The sequence below is a fragment of the Chionomys nivalis genome, chromosome 2 (assembly GCF_950005125.1).
Source record: "Chionomys nivalis chromosome 2, mChiNiv1.1, whole genome shotgun sequence".
Taxonomy (NCBI): domain Eukaryota; kingdom Metazoa; phylum Chordata; class Mammalia; order Rodentia; family Cricetidae; genus Chionomys; species Chionomys nivalis.
In genome coordinates this window covers 33,959,757-33,981,694 of record NC_080087.1, presented here as the reverse complement: position 1 = coordinate 33,981,694, position 21,938 = coordinate 33,959,757, and the positions used below count along the sequence as shown (strand labels likewise).

General features: G+C 37.4%; 1 protein-coding gene across 3 annotated transcripts in view; it reads left to right on the top strand.

Moving 5' to 3' along the window:
* Nucleotides 1–20,681, top strand: part of Eya4 (EYA transcriptional coactivator and phosphatase 4) — a 251,764-nt gene extending 231,083 nt beyond the window's left edge. For all 3 annotated transcript variants that reach the window (XM_057762406.1, XM_057762407.1, XM_057762405.1), the window contains 7 exons: nt 1,613–1,702; nt 10,297–10,355; nt 10,463–10,623; nt 12,261–12,375; nt 14,562–14,683; nt 16,622–16,722; nt 19,999–20,681. In XM_057762406.1, the coding sequence (XP_057618389.1) occupies nt 1,613–1,702; nt 10,297–10,355; nt 10,463–10,623; nt 12,261–12,375; nt 14,562–14,683; nt 16,622–16,722; nt 19,999–20,079 (729 nt within the window). In that variant the 3' untranslated portion in view covers nt 20,080–20,681. The remainder of the gene's footprint in view (nt 1–1,612; nt 1,703–10,296; nt 10,356–10,462; nt 10,624–12,260; nt 12,376–14,561; nt 14,684–16,621; nt 16,723–19,998) is intronic.
* Nucleotides 20,682–21,938: the final 1,257 nt, after the last annotated feature.

The following is a 21,938-nucleotide window of genomic DNA, read 5'->3' as shown; positions in this document are numbered from 1 at the left end:
CTGCCTCTGCCTCCCAAGTGCTGGGATTAAAGGCGTGTGCCACCACCGCCCGGCTCATATGGTTGAATCTTACACATTATTCCTGCCTTAACCTCGTCTTCTTCTACATCAAGCCTTAAGTTTGTTCTTTATGCTTCCATATCCCATTAACATTCAGTTTTTATTTATTAAACTGACCCTCCCTTTCTCTACATGTTTCCAAGGCAATGGAATATGGGTGAGATATTTGAAATATGTTTATACTCTATTGTTTCCTTCACAAGACACTATTAACATAGATGTAGGGGAAAAGCTAATTGGTGCTGTGGAGGGGTATCTACTGGCAAATGTTGTAGACGAGAGGTGTAATTGAATGTCACTGGGCCTGTTGTGGATGGAGTGTTCTTATCTGCAATTGAAGTAAAGCTAGCTACACATGTCTCCAAGTTTAATACAGTTCTTAAAATGCCACTCATTAAAATGTTAAAATCCCAATTTCAGTTCTCTGTTCTCAAATTCCTGGAGTCTATTTCATGCCCCAGCCACACAAGCCAAATAATACTCTGAGGACTTCCCAAATAACTTCTCAGCCAAAACCAATAGTGTTCTTCTAGACTTCTCAGCTCTATGCAAAACCATTGTCTTCCCTCTGAAATATCCAGCTAGCCTTTTACTTAAAGGAATCATCCCTTCCAACTTTTTTACTTTCTGCATCTCTGTAGTCACACCTGTAGTAATTCTTTAGCTTTTCTTCCACCTGTAATCATTTCAACACACCATGTGAAGGATTATTCACCTGTCCCTAAGCTCCCTTTCTGCCTTCCTCTCCTCTTTCCAAATCCTCCCAGTACCTCTCCCCACTCTTCAATTCAGTTCCTCTTTTTTCACTAGTTATTATTGCATGCATATGCATATATATTCTAAATATAACCTATTTAATCCGTATAGTATCTTGAGTATCCTTTCAAATGTTTATTATGCTTTCTCTGCTCTTCAGCACTCATCCAAATATGTTTTCCGAAAGTTATACATAGTATATATGCAAAAAAAGTCATCTAAAGTAGTTGCATTCATGTTTCATCTATGAATATACTGATTTGGTAGATAAATTTCTATTGTAATATGTTCATAGTCTATTTACACATATAAATTTATGTAAATTACCAGATATATCTTTTGAGATTCATGTTTGTGGACAATTCATAAGTCATTTTATACACTCATATCTAATTATTTAAATATTACAAATGGCATAATTGTATTTGAGTGTATACCATAAATTTCAATACATGTATGTGCTCTGTAATGATCAAGTTGATGATTGGTATTTCCATTTCAAACATTTGTCATTCTTAGGGGTAAAAACATTTGAAATCCTTTATTCTGGCCATGTGGAAGACTGTAATAAATATTGTAAACTACAGTCGCCCTACTCTACATTATCAGTCACTAGGACATTGTCATATTTTTGTATATTTCCCAGTTCCTTAACTTCTCCATCACCTCTGGACAATGTTTTAATCCTCACTAAAAAGTCATCTAATATTTTGCCCTCTCAATGATATTTACCTAAAGTATTTTATTAGTCATCATGATTGTTGAAATTTTACCTCATTATGTATGCATTTTTCAGGATCCCCCAATGGCTGTGACCCTCGGGCTCCGAATGGAGGAAATGATCTTTAATCTTGCTGATACGCATTTGTTTTTTAATGACTTAGAGGTAAGAATTTTAAAAGCTACAAATAATGATTGCCAACATAAAAACTCTCAAATGCTGTCATTTATGTCAAAAACCATAAGAAATTACAAACATGATACTCATCTGATGATAACCGTGAAGTTTTCATCGAGTGGAAAAATTGTATAGAGTATTATGAACAGAATGAAAATTTGTGCTCTTGAATTATACATATTTACAGAAAGGCACCGAGAACAAAATGCCTTAGAAGAGTAGATGGTCCCCTTAGTAACTTCGGTCAGGCAATTCCTCATTCTGTCCTTGGTTTTTTGGTATCTCATCTTTGTATTAGCCTCAGCCTATCAAGGTTACTACTCAGAATACAATTTATGTTATTCACTGAACAATATTCACCAATCCTCTTCCCAGCAGGAAACATGGAACATTGACTATTGCAGCATCTTTAGACAAACTCTCATTCTCATTAATTGCCTTTCTAGATTAAAGAATGCTGGAGCTATTTACATAGCATAGCTGATGAGTTTTCATGCATTGAGCACTTTCTTCTATTGGGGCTTCCATTCCTAATGTCAATGCCAACACAGTTGTCTGTAGTTGGAAATTGCTTGTGCATTTCCCGACTACCCAAAACAATCACTCAAAAACTGTATTAATTACAACACTGCTTGGCTTATTAGCTTATGCCTATTTCTATATCTTAAATTAACTCATTTCTGTTATTTTATATTTTATCATGAGTCTCATGGCCTACCCACAAGGTTTTGGCTGGTGACCTGAATCTTTTTCCTCTGGTGATTCCATGGCTTCTCACTGTCTCCGCCTTCTTTTCCCCAGCATTCAGTTTAATCACCCCCCCCCGGCCCCACCTAGCTCTATTCTGCCTTGTGCAAGCCCATAGCAGCTTCTTTACTCATTAACTAATAAAAGCAACATATATACAGAAGGACTTTTCACACCAGTTGTATGATCAACAAGAGACAAAAAAAAGTAAAAACCCACATTGGAGCACCGGACTGAAATCTCAAGGTCCAAATCAAGAGCAGGAGACAGAGCATGAGCAAGGAACTCAGGACCGCGAGGGGTGCACCCACACACTGAGACAATGGGGATGTTCTATCAGGAACTCACCAAGGCCAGCTGGCCTGTGTCTGAAAAAGCATGGGATAAAACCGGACTTGCTGATCATAATGGACAATGAGGACTACTGAGAACTCAAGAACAATGGCAATGGGTTTTTGATCCTACTGCACGTACTGGCTTTGTGGGAGCCTAGGCAGTTTGGATGCTCACCTTACTAGACCTGGATGGAGGTGGGTGGTCCTTGGACTTCCCACAGGGCAGGGACCCCGGATTACTCTTAGGGATGATGAGGGAGGGGAACTGAATGGGGGAGGGGGAGGGAAATGGGAGGTGGTGGCAGGGAGAAGGCAGAAATCTTTAATAAATAAATAAATAAATAAATAAATAAATAAATAAATAAAAATAGAAAAAAAAGTAAAAACCAACAAAATAAAACACAAGAAAATCTAGCCTCAGAGTAGCTACATATATGCCATGATAAAGAGCATATTCTCTGTGTTAGCTATCTGGTGTACCAGACATGCAGAAAGTAGAATCTGAAATAATGAGTAATTTGGACAAAGGTTCCTTAAGGATGAATACAAGTGGACTAAAATAAAGATTTCTCTTTTTTTAAATGACAGGCTTAATTTTTTATTTACTTTTGTGATTTACAATGAGGTAAAAGTATTTATCTATAGTCAAATTATGAACAGAGATGATGATGATTATTATGACATCTCATCTGATTTCTAGACATTTTATGTTGAACTTTCCACTAACTGTCAATGCTTTTAAATAAATAGTACTATCACTTTACTTTTCAGAGGGCAAACTATAGGTTCAATTGTGCAATATATACCATATGTCATATATCTGTTATATAAGTCATTGTATATATGACATCCATGTCATGTGTGTGTGTTTCAAGGTTACCAGTTAGCTCAATAATGGGCCTCTGATTGTAAATCAGGTTTGAGGCAAGAGCACAGATTTCTGCCCCCAAGCGTTGATGAAACTAGGATAAAAGAAAGAAAACCATATTTTAGTGAGTGACTTAGATAAGATTTTAGGTAAAGACTTAGCTGTATCAGAGACAGGCGATGAAAATTATTCCATGTGAGTTATACAATCATGTGCTGAAAGCTACAAGGTCAGAAGTGATCAGTTGTTTTCTCAGCTCAGTCCATGTTTTCATTGATAATACCTTTTCAAAGAAGCTTTATTTGTTAATAAACAATATGAAAGTTCAGTATCCTTCTTCTAGTTTTCTATTTTTTTGTATAATAAGAACTACTAACGACCCCTGTAAAACCCAACTTCAGCTAATTCCACTCACTGCTTGTTATTCCCAGGGATACAGGACGCTTTTACGATGATGCCTGTTAATAGGAAACAATCAAACTTGTGTGGAACTTGACATTTTGATACAGTAATAACTATTTGTTACTTTTCTTGTTTTTAGTATGGATGATCTTAGCTTAAAATGTAAGATGATTAATATTTTCCAAGTTTCTAAGAGAAATGAGGAATTGCATATGGTTTCGTCCCAGTTTTATAACATTTATCTCATTTGACTTCCTTTCACTAGAAACACGTGAAGTAAGTGAACTTTAAGCTTTTTCATGATGTATTAAAAAAAAAGATGACATAGGGAAAAGTAGGACCATCATGCCTATCAGATCTCACTGTGATAGAACAGAATGAACTCCACAAAGTGGTCCTCTGAGCCCCACTCAGGCAATGTGGCATACACGCCACATCCAGAAGTGCTTGCACACACACACACATATATGTATATATATATATATATATACATATATATATGTATAATAATCAGAACCTAAATAAAATCCTTACCTTTTAGCAGAAGATCAAAATGAGAATATGAGGGTATCCTAACACAAATATGTAAATCATTTACATGCTTTGAGTAAATATTGAAATGTCTGTAAAAAGCTGTGGCTATATATTGAGCTTTCAGACTTTTCATCTTATGCGAGATCTTATGTTAAGGGTATTTTATAAATATCAGCTGTGATCATTAACAGCAATATTGAACTTATTGAGAAAATATTGGTGCTGACATTTCTCTTTGGGTGTGTTTTAGACTTCCACAGAAACACTATTTGACTTAGACTCCACAGTTAACTCTTCAACTGCACTCCACTGGCCCAGTAAATAAATAATAAGCCCAACCCAAACAGCCTTGTGTGAATGTGTGTTTGCACAGGTAAATGAGCCCAGGAAGCACAAACATGCATGGTCATATGACACAGATAAGCGCTGCACTAATAAGATATATGCAGTATCTGTTAAGTCCATTTGGTAGAGTTACCTACATACCTACCATCCTGTGTGGCTAATTTTGAATATCACATTTATGTCAATAACCCTTTTGTCAGCAAGCTTCTTGCAAAGGCTCCATCACAGAATTAAGCCAAACCTGCTTCTGCTGACACACACAATTACTCAAGGCAGTACATATTCTCATTAGCTTACTGTGAGGACCTTTTTTTCTTATATGTTTATATCTTAGGATCTTTTGTGGAATCCAAATGTCTATTTGAAACAGTAAATGCATCAGTACGTGGTGGACCATGGCAGTGGCAGCTGTTCCTCTCAGACTTCCTTAAAAGATCCAAATCTGGATTCTGACTAGTCAACACTTCATTCCATTCTGCCCACCCCCAGGCCAACGGGAGAATTCTCTCTGTTCAAAAAAATGTTATTTCAGTTAGAATAACTTCCAGAGGAGAAAGCACCAGGGAGTTGGGGTTCACGAAAGTGAGAGAAGAGGCCTGTGGCTTCTAACTGGAATAGATTAGGACCAACCTTGTGGTTACCCTTATAAGACAAATTTAAAGCATTTATGATTAACACCAGAATTATTTCAAACATTTGAGGTCTTTCCTAAGCTATGTTCAAAACCAAAGCTCTTGGATGTTTGGAGGGGGCATTTTAGGTGTGGATTAAAATGATCCCTGCATGGCTCCTCACAGTGAAAGCTAGTTGATGAACAATTATTTATCTTTTCCCTTAAAGATCTAAGTAATTGAAGTTCAAGTTTCTTTAACTGGATCGTAATCCTCGGGCAACTGTCCAGAGTCAACACAGAGAATTACGAAGCATAAATTTAAAGAGAGTTAGATTTGGAAGAACCCTCAAACCTAACTTCAAATACAGAGTGCATGGTCCAATAAGTTTGATATACTGTTGTCCTCAAGAGTAAAAAATGAATTTGGGAGCAAGCTATGTACAAATTAATCATGTGAGTTTAATACTTGAAATGTCAGGGGAGCTTTTCAAAAAATTAAAATCAAAAAGTATTCAAGAAATAACTTCTGGTGGTTGGAGGAACTCACAAAAATCTCCCTGCTCATTTTGGGGAATTTAAATAAGTTTATTACATAAGAGACACATGGAGATTATTTATATGAAGAAAGACTTTGGCAGTTCAATGGAGTGAGGAGCGTCAGACATTTATTTCAACCTAAATGCCTCCCAAGAATTTCACCATGTCTGAACTAGAGAGATGACTCAGTGGCTAAGAGCACTAATTGCCCTTCTGTAGATCTGACTTTCAGGACCTATATGGCTGCTCACAACTGTCTTTAACTCCAGTTCCATAGGATCTAACATCTTTTGTGGACTCAAAGGGTACCAGATACAATGTGTTGCACAGATATTCATGCAGGCAAAACACTCATACACATTAACATTTATTTATTTAAAGAATATTACCACGTCTGAAGAAGAAACACTTAGGTCATTTTGGACTACTCTGGTACCTCCATATTCTGGGGAAAATTAAGTTTTCCAGCTGCCATGCTAACTGTTTAGATCACTTTAAAGCCCAGTGCAGCAACTTACTATACTTGCATCTGATTTGTTTTGGTAGTGTAATGCCTCCTTTCATAACAGGATAGTCTGCATCCTTCTCAACTAATTGTCATAAAAGGGAAACAGCATAGCTCAGGCAGCCTCAATTCCTATCCCCTAGTCTGTTCTTTTTCTTCTCCCTCAACCCATGACATCCACATCTTCCCACAACCCTCACCATCTGGGCTATTAATTCATGTCACTAAGACTTTTTGCCAGGAACTTGAAATGATTGTGGCAATTCTACCAGTTACTATCATTCGTCTCGACTTCTGTAGTGAGAGCTGCGGGCCACTTCCCTGCCGCCCTAGCTCTCGGCCGCCTGGCTAGCTTATACCCCGAAATAACTACACGGAAACTGTATTCTTTTAAACACTGCTTGGCCCATTAGCTCTAGCCTCTTACTGGCTAGCTCTTACATATTGATCTAACCCATTTTTAATATTCTGTGTAGCACCACGAGCTGGCTTACCAGGAAAGATCTTAACCTGCGTCTGTCTGGAGTGGGAGAATCATGGCGACTGCCTGACTCAGCTTCTTTCTCCCAGCATTCTGTTCTGTTTACTCCACCCACCTAAGGGTTGGCCTATCAAATGGGCCTAGACAGTTTCTTTATTAACCAATGAAAGCAACAGATTAGAAAGAAATAACTCCCACATCAATTCCCCTTTTTCTGTTTAAACAAAAAAGAAGGCTTTCATTTTAACATAGTAAAATTACATATAGCAAAACAGTTATCAAGCAAGAATTACAGTTACAATATTTATATTTATTTTATCTTTTATCATAACTAAGGAAAACTATAACTATGTATCCATTCTTCAACTCCATCAAAGACTCCAGAAGGATATAATATTACCTAAGCAAACAAGAAATCCAAAACTCTAGAAATGACAGGGACATCTCGTTGCCTGTACAGTCATTCAAAGTTCTTTTGTACCACTGGGGCATTCGTGTTTGGCCTTTAGGCCCATAGTGTTTAGCAGACATTTTCATGAAGCAGGAAATTTTAAAGACAGTTTAGTCACTATCTGCTGTGTCCTGCAGAATGTCTCGTAGACTCTTTCATAAATCAGGAACCCCAAAAGATCATCTCACCTTTAGGCAAGTTCAGCAGTCCTCTCTCTGAGGGTTCTCTGTGTCCAGTTTATGCAATAGTCCAGGCAAGAGCAGTTTCTTGCCCAAATGGCTATCAAACTCCGTAAAGAGCCTCTTTGATGCCCATCTTCCTCTTGAAGTAGATTGGTGCTGCCAGGAGCAGACTGTCTCATTGTTTTGAAAAGCCCTAAGTTATTAAAATATTTTAAATGCCATGTTCTATAGTCTTTGAAAGATATGAAGAATGCCTATCTAATTGAAATATATCTCTATATATCTAGAAAATCTAGCTAACATGACTACAAGCTTGACTATTATTGATGATTATCCATTAACAACCTATATTTTCTAATTATACATTACATTTTTAAATGAACTACACAATCACAATACCTTAATCAATATCAGAAATGTATATACATATAACAAAATTAACCTTAAAATACATACTAATGCAAATTATTTATAGAAATCACTCCCACATCAGACTTCTACTGTGTATTTAAGAAGCAATTCTTTTGCTTTTTAACTGGGAGTTATGTTTATTGTTGACTACTCATTGCCCATGGCACTGGATTGCATAATGACACTTTCAAACAAGCATATTATGTACTTTGAGCATATTTCCCCTTCCATATTACTCCTCCTTCCCATTTTCAAGTTTTGCGTTCAGCTCTTTCATTCCCCAATTTCTGGATTGTTTATTTTCTACCTCTAGAATATGCCTTGGAAAATCATTGTATCCAGATTATCTCTCCCAAAAGTGCCCTCAGATGATCTCTAGTAAAGAATAATTGTTCGCATCCCTTACATATGAACATAGAGATTTATTCAAAACTTGCTAATCCCATAATTTGTGTAAAACTTATGAACTATTAAAATAAGTGTACCTAGTTTTTTAAAAAGATTTTTTTTTGTTTTCATTTTATGTTTATAGGTATTTTGCCCGCATGCATGTATGGGTTGCATGTGTATGCAGCAGAAGAGGGTATTGTCAGTTGTCATGGGAGTGCTGGGACCTAAAACTGGGTCTTCTGGGAAAGCAGTGAATGCTTTTAAATGCTGAGGCATCTCTCCATCCCAACTACATTTTGAAGCTGTATCCCAAAATTTTACTGACTGAGCTTGCTACCTAGTTTTGTGTTTTATTGTTTGCTCAGTTCATATGTGGAAGTCAGAGGACGACTCACAGGAGTTGGTTCTCTCCTTCCACTTTGTGGGCTCCTAGGGTCAAACTCAGGTCATCCGGCTCAGCAGCATGCTCTTTACCTGTGGCTGAACCATCCGCTCACCCTTCAGTTCTGTAAGTGCAAAGAAATCTGAGTCAACTTAAATGGGATAAATATGTTCTTTGAAAGGCAGACGGCTAGGCGATCAGTGTTTGGCTATAGACACGTCCATGTCTATAACAAATTCAAAGTAGAGAGTCTTTCTTAATATGGCACCCTTTCAAATTTGATCATTTTAAATTGATTTTTGAATGATAAGCACTAGGTGTAGCATCAAAATCAGTGGGTATATTAATAATCTAAAGGAAATACAAGAGGCTCAAAAGCTGGGATTGTAACTCAGTAGTAAAACACTTGCATAACATATGCAAGGTTCTACAAGAGTCTAACTTCAGTCTCCTGCGAAACTCATACATGCACACACACACACACACACACACACACACACACCCCTCATTGATTTATTGTGAATTGTAATCCTTTGCAACTATTAACCATGGACCTATTCCTCTGAGGGTTAGGTTTAAAATCAAGCCGGCAAATTTCACCTTAAATCATATACGATTTTACGGGAACTTTTAAATTATTTAAACACAGAACAGGATTTTTAGAGCCTCAAAGAGGCCAGTTCTTATGTGGAAGCCACGATTTGCTTTTAGAAAAGCTGACTTGAAATCAGATCCAAAATGAGCATCCCTACCAAGTTTATTTTCCTTAGGGTTTGGAGTGCATTTGGTATGTAAATCTTCACTGTTTTACTTGTATTCATGAAAATTTAAAAATGCTTTCAAAGCTTGATGAAAAGAGAATGTCAGCTCCTATGGCTACTACCTTTGTTCTGTATGAGAAAACCATCACTTTAAGTTTTTTTAAAAAAAAAAAAAAAAACAAAAACAAAAAACACAACACTCTAGCAAAAAGCAGGAAGTCTTGGAAAGCTCACAGGACACCATGTTCTGAGGTCAAGACCCCTTTTTTGCCACCAAGTAAATAATAAATAATAGTGACTACTTGATATGCTCAGACCTATGGCACATTGTGTATTTTCAGATTAGCGGGGACACTGATCTCAAAGATTCAAGAGTTCTTCTTCTCAATGACGTTAAGATTAAACTTATTTTTCAAAGCGCTCCAAGTTTTCAGACCGCTTGATGTGACCCTTCTGGATTTAGATCTGAGAAAGGAAGTGGGGCTATTAACCCACATAAGAAAACAAGCCTTAGAAGAAGGGATGGATGGACCCATGCCGCCATCTCGTGGCCATAGTGTGATGCCATGGAATGGTGGGAAAGCTTTCTGGTGGTAGATGTGTTTGGTGATGTCTGTCTGCTCTCTCCTTTTTCCCAGGAGTGTGATCAAGTTCACATAGATGATGTTTCCTCAGATGACAACGGTCAGGACTTAAGGTAAGCCATGCCTTTCAATCTTCCATTTGCTACAGAAATTCAGCCGCGGAGTTTTGCACACGTAATTATTTCTTCTGTTTCTTTTCGATGCATTTCGGGTGCTGCAGTACCTACAGTTTTGCAACTGATGGCTTCCATGCAGCTGCAAGTAGTGCGAACCTTTGTTTGCCAACAGGTGTGAGAGGAGGAGTGGACTGGATGAGGAAGTTGGCTTTTCGCTACAGAAGAGTAAAGGAATTATATAACACATACAAGAACAATGTCGGAGGTACGTGCGGCTGAGTCCATCCAGTGTTGGCACCCTGGCTCTAGGTAGAATTTGGGTTGTAGTTTCCTGATGGAGATTGACCTATTGGAGAACAAATCAGCTAAAGGCTCGCCTTGAAAAGCACCGAGCCCGAATTTTTGCTTTCTTTTAATTACTAGGAGAAAATTAAATGCACCCCTGTAAAAGGACTTGGCTATTCTGTGAGAAACCTTGTTTTCTATCAAGATTTCCAGCAGGATATTTATTCCGCTTCATCGACAGTACTCTGATATTATCAATGAAAATAAGACAAAGAAGGGGTAGTGACAACATGAGGATGGACTGTGTGCTTGTTTCCCAATATTTTCTATTATTAGTTTCCAAACAGATAACTGAGCCCTGCTCCAGCTCCTGGTTGTGTTTCCTAAATCCTTTTAATTCCTTGTACAAGACACTTTTGTAAAATAAAATCAATTTTCTAGGTAAAATCAATTGTAAATAAAACATTTACCTTTTTTTTAAAAAAAAATAAAAAGCTAAACAGCCCTTTGAGAGGTCTGAAACATTTAGTATCTGTGTGTCTTTCCCCCATGTTATAGCATAGTATTGTTAAAATTATTTTAAAATTGAGAAGGCTGTTAATATATAGTCTTGTGGCCCGGGTACTTAAATCAATGATGTGAGAGTTTATTTTCTGGCAGATAGTAGCATCTTTTTACTGGAATGTAGAAAAATGAGACTTTCTGGAAGGTAAATGTTTTAATTTTAAATAGTGCCTATTGTATGTGGTATGTATTTGCTCCCATTAGCTGAAATACAATTTGAGTGAGAAACCTTCCTTTTGAATGGATGTTCATGTGATCTCATTTTATCATGAAAGCAGGGCTGCTTTGATTTTCTCTTTTTTCTTTTCTTATTCTTTTCTTTTCTTCCTCTCCTTCCTGCCTGTCTTCCCTCTTTCCTTCCTCCCTCCTTCCTCTTTTCCTTTCGTACAGTGCTGGAGCCTCTTGCATGCTTATCCCCACTGGCGAATATCCCAACATCTCTGTGAACTAAAATTTAACACGCCAACTTCTTCCCACCATTGCTGCTTATGCTGGGATAGTACTCCATGGGATTTTAAACGGAGCTATCGATTTCTTTTAAAAAACGAAATCTCAGTAAGCTCAGGCACAAGTTTAAGAAGCACTGTAGCAGCTGCATACTGATCCTGACAATACTTTTCCAACATGGAACTGTAATTATGAAGAGGCAATACTTTTAAGTGCCACATTTGTGTTCCTGGACTGGAGGGACCCCACTGTTCCTCCAGATCCAACACATCTCAACCTCATCAGGAGACTCAGGCCTAGAAGTTGCTGAGCCTTCCAGCTATTGTGTTGAATTCCAGGCTCTGCAAGAGGGAAAATACTGGGGTCTGTTTTTCGCGTGTCATATCTCCACATGACTAGCTAAGTGTGTTGTCTAATAAGAATTCATGGGATGAATTGAGAATAGTCGACACCAAAAGGATGAATCTATATTGGTAGAAGCCTGCACCTCTTTACTTACAACACAACCAAAATCAAAACTGTTTCTTGTAAACAGAAGAGATGTCAAATTCTGTATCACAGAGACAGTGTTCACTCCTGACTGCACTTTGTATTTTGGTGTTTCAGGACTCCTTGGCCCTGCCAAGCGGGATGCGTGGCTGCAATTAAGGGCAGAGATCGAAGGCCTAACAGATTCCTGGCTAACGAATGCACTTAAGTCTTTATCCATTATTAGTACTAGGTAAGTGCGATTGTTGCCCCTCTGCTTCAATTATATGGAAGATTGAGTCTAACAACATAACAAAGCAAAACTGTTTCAATTCTTAGCAATTCACCACATCCAATGATCTTTTCAATGTGTGTGTGTGTGTGATCATAACCACTGATAATCCCATAGGAAAGTTATATAACATGTCATGAAAAGGAAGCAGTGCTGTGATTATCAAAGGATCCGAATCATCCAAAGGATGATGACAGAATTAAAACAGGACTTGTAAAAAGACACGTGGCTTAGGTCTGACGGGTAGTATACACCATATAAGTGTACCAGGAAAGCACAGGGAAGATGTTGATCACCGCAAGTCTTCGCAGTGTCTCTACCAACTTGATATAGATAACAAAATTACACCAACTTCAAGTTGTTTTTCAGCTTTGTTCTATGAACAGTAATTCAGCAGGATACATTTGGAAAAAGTGCTGGTGGGTGAAATTAGTCTTTCTTCTTTCTTACTGTATAGCGTTATTTCTGACTTAGATGAACCCATGTGTGTGCACCAGGCATAAAAAGATATTGGACAGATATCAGATACTTAGAAAGTTTGCAAGAGTGAAAGAAGAGCCTGACATACTTAGGACATGAAAGTAAATTTATGTGTCAAGTCTGGCATGTGATTCCTTGCTGGTATCAAGAGCAGAAACGTCACCAACAACAGGAAGTTCTTATGATGGGGGCTAGCCTTAGCTTCCTGTGTTGATCTGGGCAGACACGAACGTTCTCTTCAGTTCTTGGTGTCACAATTCTGATGGAAATTCTGACAGACATGAAGTCTCCAGCGCCCAGTGTGTTAGTGCCTGGAATTTGATCCGTAGAAACAACACAAAGGAGAAAACTGCCAAGAATTCAGCCCGAAGAGTCAAGTGGGGAACAAATTTGTCCATTGCAACTGTTTGAAATGTTGGACCTAAAATGAGTCAGATTTTACTCTGTATCTAGAAAGGTGAGGGTTGGGAGTAAATGTGTAGGAATCTCAGGTAGGGAAATGAATACTATGCAAGAATTGTCTGACAGTGAAAGCTGCTTGGGCATGGAACTTTCGGTATCATGTCTGAAACTGTGACTGATCAACCAGAGGTCAAGGACTCCGGGACTTTGAAACTGTGTACCGTCATGGGCATTTCTCCAAGAACTGAACCAACAGCTCATTTATGTATTTTTTTTATATAAAAGAACTTAAAGCCACCTCAAAAATTGTGTGACCTTAGGAGATGGTTAAATGAATAAAAAGAAAAGGCCTGAAAAAAAAAAAACAGAACAAACCAACAACCACTGACTGCTTAGAGACTACAAAGCTTGCTAAATTGTCCATAGAGTTTAGCACTAACACATATTTAAAATTTACACAAGACCCAAAAATGTAGGGAAAGCAAATTATTTGATGGATTATGTGTCAGAGTTCTCAGCAAAGTTGACTTACCATCTATCTTCCTTGTTCTGTGGGTATTCACTAAAGAAGTAACTCCAGGTTTAGGAAAACAAAACAAAAAACAGCCTTGAGATACCATTATATACAGTCATGAGAAACCAAAACTCATCTAAACATTATTTTGAAAAATTATGTTGTACCAACTGGCAAAAGAGTTTGCTTGTAGATAATATGAGGATAACAGACAAAAGAAATTGTTTGGATAATATATAATTCCTACTGGGAAAGCAAATTTGCAAATGAAGATTGAAGCTATCTCTGAATATGTAATTAATATTTATACTTCTCGTTTCCTTTTTTTATATTTATCCTTTAAAAATGTTCTGTCACAGAGTGTTGATAATTTTGAAAGATGAAGCAGCTACTAACATCACATTTTATTTAGTAAATGGTGAAGAGTCCTGTCAAACCGCCTCTCCAAACTTCCAAAGCCTGTGTCTTACTTCTCTTTCTCCTCATCACTGTAGAGTTAAAGGACTTTGAATAGAATCTTGCTCTGACAAACACAATGGAGCCATTAAATGTCAGAAAATGGTCTTAGGTTATGAAGTGTTCTTAACTATCTGCCACTTCAGGGAGAGTCTGTTGGCTGATAGCACCGATGATTAAAGACTGAAAAAGGTTGTCTCCTCCAGCATTTACAAACAACAGTGGCAATTTTCAGTCTTACTGCTAGAAGTTATTTGTCACTAGAAAGCAAATCAGTGCATTTCCTCCCTGTTAGGAGTAACTGTGTAAACGTCTTGGTAACGACGACACAGCTGATACCGGCCCTGGCGAAGATCCTGCTCTACAGCCTAGGAGGTGCTTTTCCCATTGAGAACATTTACAGTGCTACGAAAATAGGTAAGGGAACGATTTGAAATGTAGTCACATCTGTGTTTGGAGTGTTCCACAACTGTATTTATATTTCTGCATGATTCTCTCTTAATCAGTTTTCCATTAACACATCCAGAAAATTTGGCAGCACCTCGAATAACAAAAATCACATATAATTCATGATGCATGTGTATATTTTATGAGAGCTCTTAGCTGTAAAATGTTGAACTTGGTATTTAGGTAATCCTAACTCATTCTGTCCATTTTATACAGTATTCTAACTAGCTGAGTAATACATGTGCTAACCATACTACTTAATTGTTCAATTACTATAAAAATGAAATTATGTCTTGGTCTAAGGTTAAAAATAAAAATACTATTTTGGCATCATTGGGAAGCCTCAGATTAATTCTACCAGCAATCAAAAAATAATTTCAGGAACAAGTGAAAATTTTTCATAAAGCAAAATATACATTTTTAACTTGTGTACCTGAAATATACATTTCTTGCCAGTACACAGAAGAACTCAAATTACTAGAATCTGTTTCCTAGGTAAAATAAATTTATGGAGCCATCTTCATCTTCAAATATGGTTTACAGAGTCTGACTTCCAATTATCATTCAAAATAAAACTTTGTCAAGTTCTGCCATTTTGATAGAGTTAAAAGAAGGCAGGATATATATCCCATTGTCTGTGTAGGAAACGCCTGGGAAAATAACTAGGTTATGCCATGTGCCCCCAAAAGCAACAAAATTACCTGCTGGCACTTTGACAAGTTCAATATCCTAAACCTCCCACCATCATAGCTAGCTCTAAGTCTTGTGAAGATTGCAGCTATGTGGGGGGAACAGTTAGGGAGAGCCAGACTTTCTTAAAGTATATGTCACATTGTCATGCACGTTCCAAATCAGACCCTAGACTCCAATCCCATACTATGCTCTGTGAAGATGCATACATTGTACTTGTAGGATTGATAGACAGAATATGATTTTTCTTTTTGACAGAACAAATAATTCTTTTTTATCTAAATACCTATTTCTTTTATTTAAAGGTTAATATTCTTCCCATTGACCAAATGTGTTCCATTGAACCCAAGACAGTAATTATTGTTTTTCCCTTGTCACTAGTAATTTTTGTTTTAGCATCCTGAACTAGCAGATTAAGGAAGAGAAAAGTCAAAAATAGTGATGGCTGCAAGAACATTCTTGGAATGGGATTCGGGGAAAGGTGCCAATGTTGTAAAGATAAGGCATGAGCAAGGTCCCCATAGTCATACCTCAGGGTGCAGTCAGCGAATCTGCTGCAATCACAGCTGTGGTCAGTTGGACAGCACACTTGATGTAATTAATCTGACTATATGTGCGTTCACATACTTGTTTAAAGGAGTCATTTGTCAAGGTAAATCTGTTAGTATCCCCTCTTTCCTTAGAGATAAGACTTCATTTTTCTCCAACTGACTTGCCTATCCAAAAGATAAATTAGATAAAACTGGTTCTTAGAATTAAACAAATGCTGTAGAAACTTTTATTTGCCCATAAAAGGTGCTTCACTGCTCTTTCAGTGGAGTTAAAAACACACTAACATTTTATCAGGGTCAAATTCTCAAACCTACTGTCTTTCTTAGACTATCAAAAGCATTTGTTTAATGATCTGTCCTAGATAAAAAGCAATATTATTGCAATGTGTTTGTTGCTTTCTAAATGCAGGGATCATAAAGTCATAAGCTCACTCAAACATTGTTCAAGAGGCATTAATTGAACACTTTGTGAATCTCTGGGTTAATGTGTGCCATGGCCGGAAGAATAAGCAATACATTGTTTTTCAGGCAAGGAAAGCTGTTTTGAGCGTATAGTGTCCAGATTTGGCACTAACATAACTTATGTTGTGATTGGAGATGGCCGAGATGAAGAGCACGCGGCTAAGCAGGTAATTTCGCTCTGAACTTTATCTCGTTTATCTTCCAGGAAAAGAAAGTTGCTTTGAACGAATAATGCAAAGGTTTGGCAGAAAAGTAGTATATGTTGTAATTGGGGATGGTGTAGAAGAAGAGCAGGCAGCGAAAAAGGTAACCTGTCTCAAACGATATTGGTGTGGTACTTCTAGTGCAAGCCTTTTTTGTTTGCATTCCTGTAGTTTGGCCCAATGGCAGCTTGACAAGTGATTGACATTTACAAGTGCAAATCAATAAGAGCATGAGAGCCAATGTTGACCTGCCAATAAACCATTTGGAGTCTAGCATTTTATGCCTGGAATTTGCTAGGATATACAGGATAATTTATTGATATTTATTTATTCACATGTATATAGCTATATAAGAAATATAGTCATAAACTTAGAGCATACATTTTTAACACACACACAGACACACACACGTGAGTGCACATAGAGACAGATTTTTTAAAAACTCATTAAATGTACCAGATGAAGAAATATAACAAACTCATAGCACAGCTAGCGAGGGTGGCCCATGGCTCTCAAATGCCACATGTTCCTTGTGAGTGCCTGGAGACAGATCGATTCCTTGACAATGAATACTGAAGACAGACTTGATAGCTGAAAGGGAACTTAAGAGGCCTTAGTCAGCAGGGTTGGAATCGGTGCATTGTTCATACATTTTGTGCCAACTTGTTTTAGAGTCAAACTGGCAATGTCCCCTCCATCTAGAAGTTTGTCACGTATTTCAGTGAATCACTGGTAGTTCAGTGCCAAGCAGCTGGCTTTGAGCATATTCAGAAGATCTCATAGGCCCTACTGATTTAAATAAGCCTTTTTTTTATCTGATGCATATTTCTGGTGAGGAATCGGGGTAGTTAAATCACTAAGTGGTTGGTCCAGCATCAGAAGAGGAATGATATAAAGTTTGTTTTCCACATTAAACAACACAAACCCTTGCCATCTACTTCCTTCCTTGGAGGGCCACAAAATTTAAAACAAAACAAAAACCTATAAATGGCATTTTAGCTTATAAAGAGAATGTTATACCTCTCATATACGGACTATCTAAATCACTTTCTAATAAAACCTCCAAATACACATATCACAACATAGACTCAATTTCTGTTTTCTATAGAATAATTAGAACAAGCAGTTCTAATTATTAATAAGCTTAATAACTTCATAAACTCCGTTATGAGCATAACAGAAAGATAAATGATTGATGTATCCAGTCAACTCAAACCCAGCAAACTGAAGAAAGGGAAAGGGTTCTACTTAAAAGGTTTGCAGGCATCCTCGGCAGCTGTCCCCTAGAGTCCCCATGCTTTCTCATTCTGTTACAAGAGCTGGTGACATGGGACTTCCTGAGTGTTAATTAGCAGTGGCTGTGACTCAAGACAGCACACTGGTCCCAAGGACATTCTGTATAAGGTCAGCCCTGCAGCCTCAAACAACCCAACCTGCCCCGCTGCCTGCTGCTTGAGGTGTTTAAGTCGCACACGGTTGTCATCTGTTCTGGACTTTATGAATGTCTATTGTATGGGAGTTCATTGTTTTAATTTTTCATGTTGGCACTACAATCACACATAACAAACAACAGACCCTTAGACAAATACGAGTAGTCTTTAACCTCTGTGAAATTTATTGATCTCTTGCTCAGAACTAGGAAAGTTCACGAGACAATAAACAATGTGTGCTTTCAGAATCAAGATTTATCAAGTCCATGCTAGTTATCCACACTGGGGATGGTAGATTATGAAGACGCCTTCTGCTTTGCAGCGACAGGGGCATATAGCTTGACTCCAAATGGATCCAAATTTTGGATAGAATGCTGTTTTCAAATGGTTGTTTAAGTGGGTGTAGTTTGGGTGATGGGTGAAGGCTGTGAATCTATTTGGAAACACAGGTGGCTGGTTGCCCTAGTGCCCAGAATGCATGCTTTTTTTTTTTTTAACGTAGAAGTAATCGCATGTGCAGACATACTGAGTACTGTTTTATTATTATAAATAGATCTGAGCTGAAATGCAAAATGTTACCCTTCTCAAAATTCTTTACTCTAATTGAACTAAAACATGTGTTTGTGAAATCAAAGAGGAAAAAAGGTCAAATCTTAACAATAACAATAACTGCACTCTCCTCTCAAGATGCACATGAGATGTATATGTAAATTTTAATTTTTCTAAAAGCCAAAGGAACAAGTAGAGCCAGCTTTAATAATATCTTTAATTAACCTAATCTGTTCCAAATATTATATATGTACACCTAGTCTATATAGGAATCATTGACATGATGTCTAGATTCCTGTGTCAGTCTTAGTCTGGTTTTTAAATTCATAATGTATTTTAAATTGGATTAGACATATTTCAAGCATTCATAACCACATGTTGTTGGTGGTTACCATACTGAGCAGCAAAGAATTATGTAGTAGTAGTGATTATAATAAACTTTCATGTTAAAATAAGATAGTTTTCATATATATATGTGTATATATACATATATATATTTCTACTACATATTGACTACATTCCCTTCGCATATGTCCTAGAAGGTGTTCCAAGTTCAAACTAACAAATAATGCTATTGTTTTGTAATTTACTATAGTATATTTTTTCATTATTATTATTTCCAATGAGGTCTCCTCATATATTACTTCCAATCAGTCTCTTCTGTAAATTCTCAATGTTAGTTACATCTATAATGCATACTAATACATCTCTGGAGGCCACAAGCCAGTGTGCCATCTAAGAATTGTCTATCCACCTGGGGATGGTATGTCCCCCTTAAAACTGGAAATTTAAGTCCTCTCCCTCTCAGTCTTGTACTGGTGAAATAAACCAAGCCATATATACTGGCTTAAGTTACTAATTACCCTGGACAAGTTGAATATTATCAATTCCAATGTTTATTTAGTACTGCTCCAAATTGTTGCATAGGTAGAAATTCGCTCTTTTTTTCCCCTCACATTACCAAAAGCCTCTGAGTTTAGGAAGATCATAGTCTAATTTTCTCTTATTTTTAACCAAGAAATCAACTTTTAAAAGTAGTATGCTGATAGAGAGTTATTCACTCATCCATGCAAGAGTTTTATGTCATCTTGCTTTCCCCAATGTTGACCTTGGTAATTCTGATTTACAGAGTAGAGATTAAACCATGTAGGAAACACAGTGTTGACTGTTATACATTAAAATGCAGTTCAGATCTATTTCTTGATTTCTTAGAAAATTCCACACTGGTGCTAGCTAGCAACCTTCACCTGTGGCTCTCCCTCTATTAAACTCCCTTGAATTCGGGTGAACACCACACCGTGATGTGTGCTGCTGTCTCCATGGGATGATGGTTGTGATCTCTCTCCATTCTTCGTTCCTGCCCCCTCCCTCTCTCTTCTCCCCTTGTCTTGACCACACAGCACAACATGCCCTTTTGGAGGATATCAAGCCACTCGGACCTCTTGGCTCTACATCAAGCACTGGAATTAGAGTATTTGTAACTGTATTCTCTAGCTGGGGATCCATTTTTTTTTTTTTATATTTCAAGTACACTGAATTTTTATGTGTGATCCAATGCCGCTGGCTTCTTCGCCACATATAAATGGTCTTAAAGGATGAAATCATACTTGGAATGAGAACTCCAGAGTGAAGAATTCAGGTTGCTGAATGGAATTAAACTTTAGTGCTGCAGAAAGGAAACTCTATGGTCTTATTATCTTTACAATATTTTCATGGTTTTAAAAAAATCTGTGGAGGTTGCTGACAGCCACCAAATGAGTCCTAACTGGAATTAACAGCTTTAGTAAAGAACTCGAGCCCTCCAGACCACAGCACCTGTTCTGCCTCTGACAAGGTGGTCGAAAACATTCCTCAAAATGAGAGCTCTTCTCACCCCTGAGGTTTGAATCTGACTTTTAGCCTACCTAGCCCAGAAAATCTGAATCTGAATGCACTCAGACTGTATACTGACAGTCCTATCTAGACCTGTAATTTGTGTAAATTATTGATGGAAATAATTTACTGTGACTATATTAGCAGCTGACTCTGAAAGTGGATGCAATTGTTCTTTTCTTTGTTGGGGCGGGAAGAGGGCCAGGGAAATGGGAATATAATATTGTCTCTTTTTTAAGTTTGGCAAAGAGAATGTTCATACTGATGCGTTGTGCCTTAAAGACAAGACAGCGTTTATGTGTTACAATGTAACTTTGGTTAAAGACTCTGTAGATAATGAAAGACAAAATAAACAAACAAACAGAAAATCAAAATACAAACAAATAGACAAAGAGCTTTATAGTAATCATTGACATGACCAAATTTAAAATTCAGACTGGCATTTTAATACTGAATCATCAACAAACTGAGGATTTGTTAGAATGAGAAACAAACTGTAATAATACAAGAAGGCTTGCATCTTATTTGGGTTCTGAATATTTCCAGTAATAGGTAAGAGTCAACTATCTCAACATCAATAAGCAAAAGGTTTGGGAAACAGCGAATTCTTTATTTCTAAAGTGAAATATATGTTGATGTCTCAACTATCCTTTCTTACAGTTTTCTGGAAGAAAACTAAGAGCCATATTCATGTCAATTTACCCAATTTCAATTTAAGATTCTGGACATGTGTAAAATTGCTTAGAGAAAGATATTATGGTGCAAATCATTAGCAAATATCCTTCAAGTCATTTTTATAATATGCTATGGCTATAGTTTAACATGCACATTGAGTGGACACGACAGAATACGTTTGTCTTCCATGCCACTGCAAAAGCGAGTACCCTCAGTGATAGAAGGCGGGTCTATCAGATAGCTCCCAAGGGAAAAAACACTGAGCCTATGAAATTTTTTATAGAATATCATCATAAATTCATTATCAGACAAGTTAGATCTTGACAACATCACCAGATATCAACAGTAAAGGGGATTATCTCTCCTTGGAACACATCAGTCCAGGGTCTTCCCATTTACAGACAGGAATACATTGGTTTCCTCTTAGTATGGTTGCTGAACAAGGCCTGTATTCATTGCCGGGAGAGCCTGCCATCATTGTGTCTGCATGTCTTTTTGTTTTGCTGGTGTGTAGCCCGTGTTGGTGACATGATACAGATTCTCTCATTGGCTATGACACGGTTGGCCTTGTGGAAATTCATGACTTCAAGAAGTAAAATATGCTAATGGTGTAAACACCTGAAGCTCTGTGCTCTGAATGGCTTCAAATGGGCCCTCGAGTCCAGTTGTTAGTGCCCCTCATCTGAAGCTAGTTCATGACAGCTCATTGCCCAAGACTTCTGCAACTCAAATAAGACAAATGCTTTGCTCAAACATCGCAATGAGTACTCTCGAGGGAGAGCTGTCTTTCTTT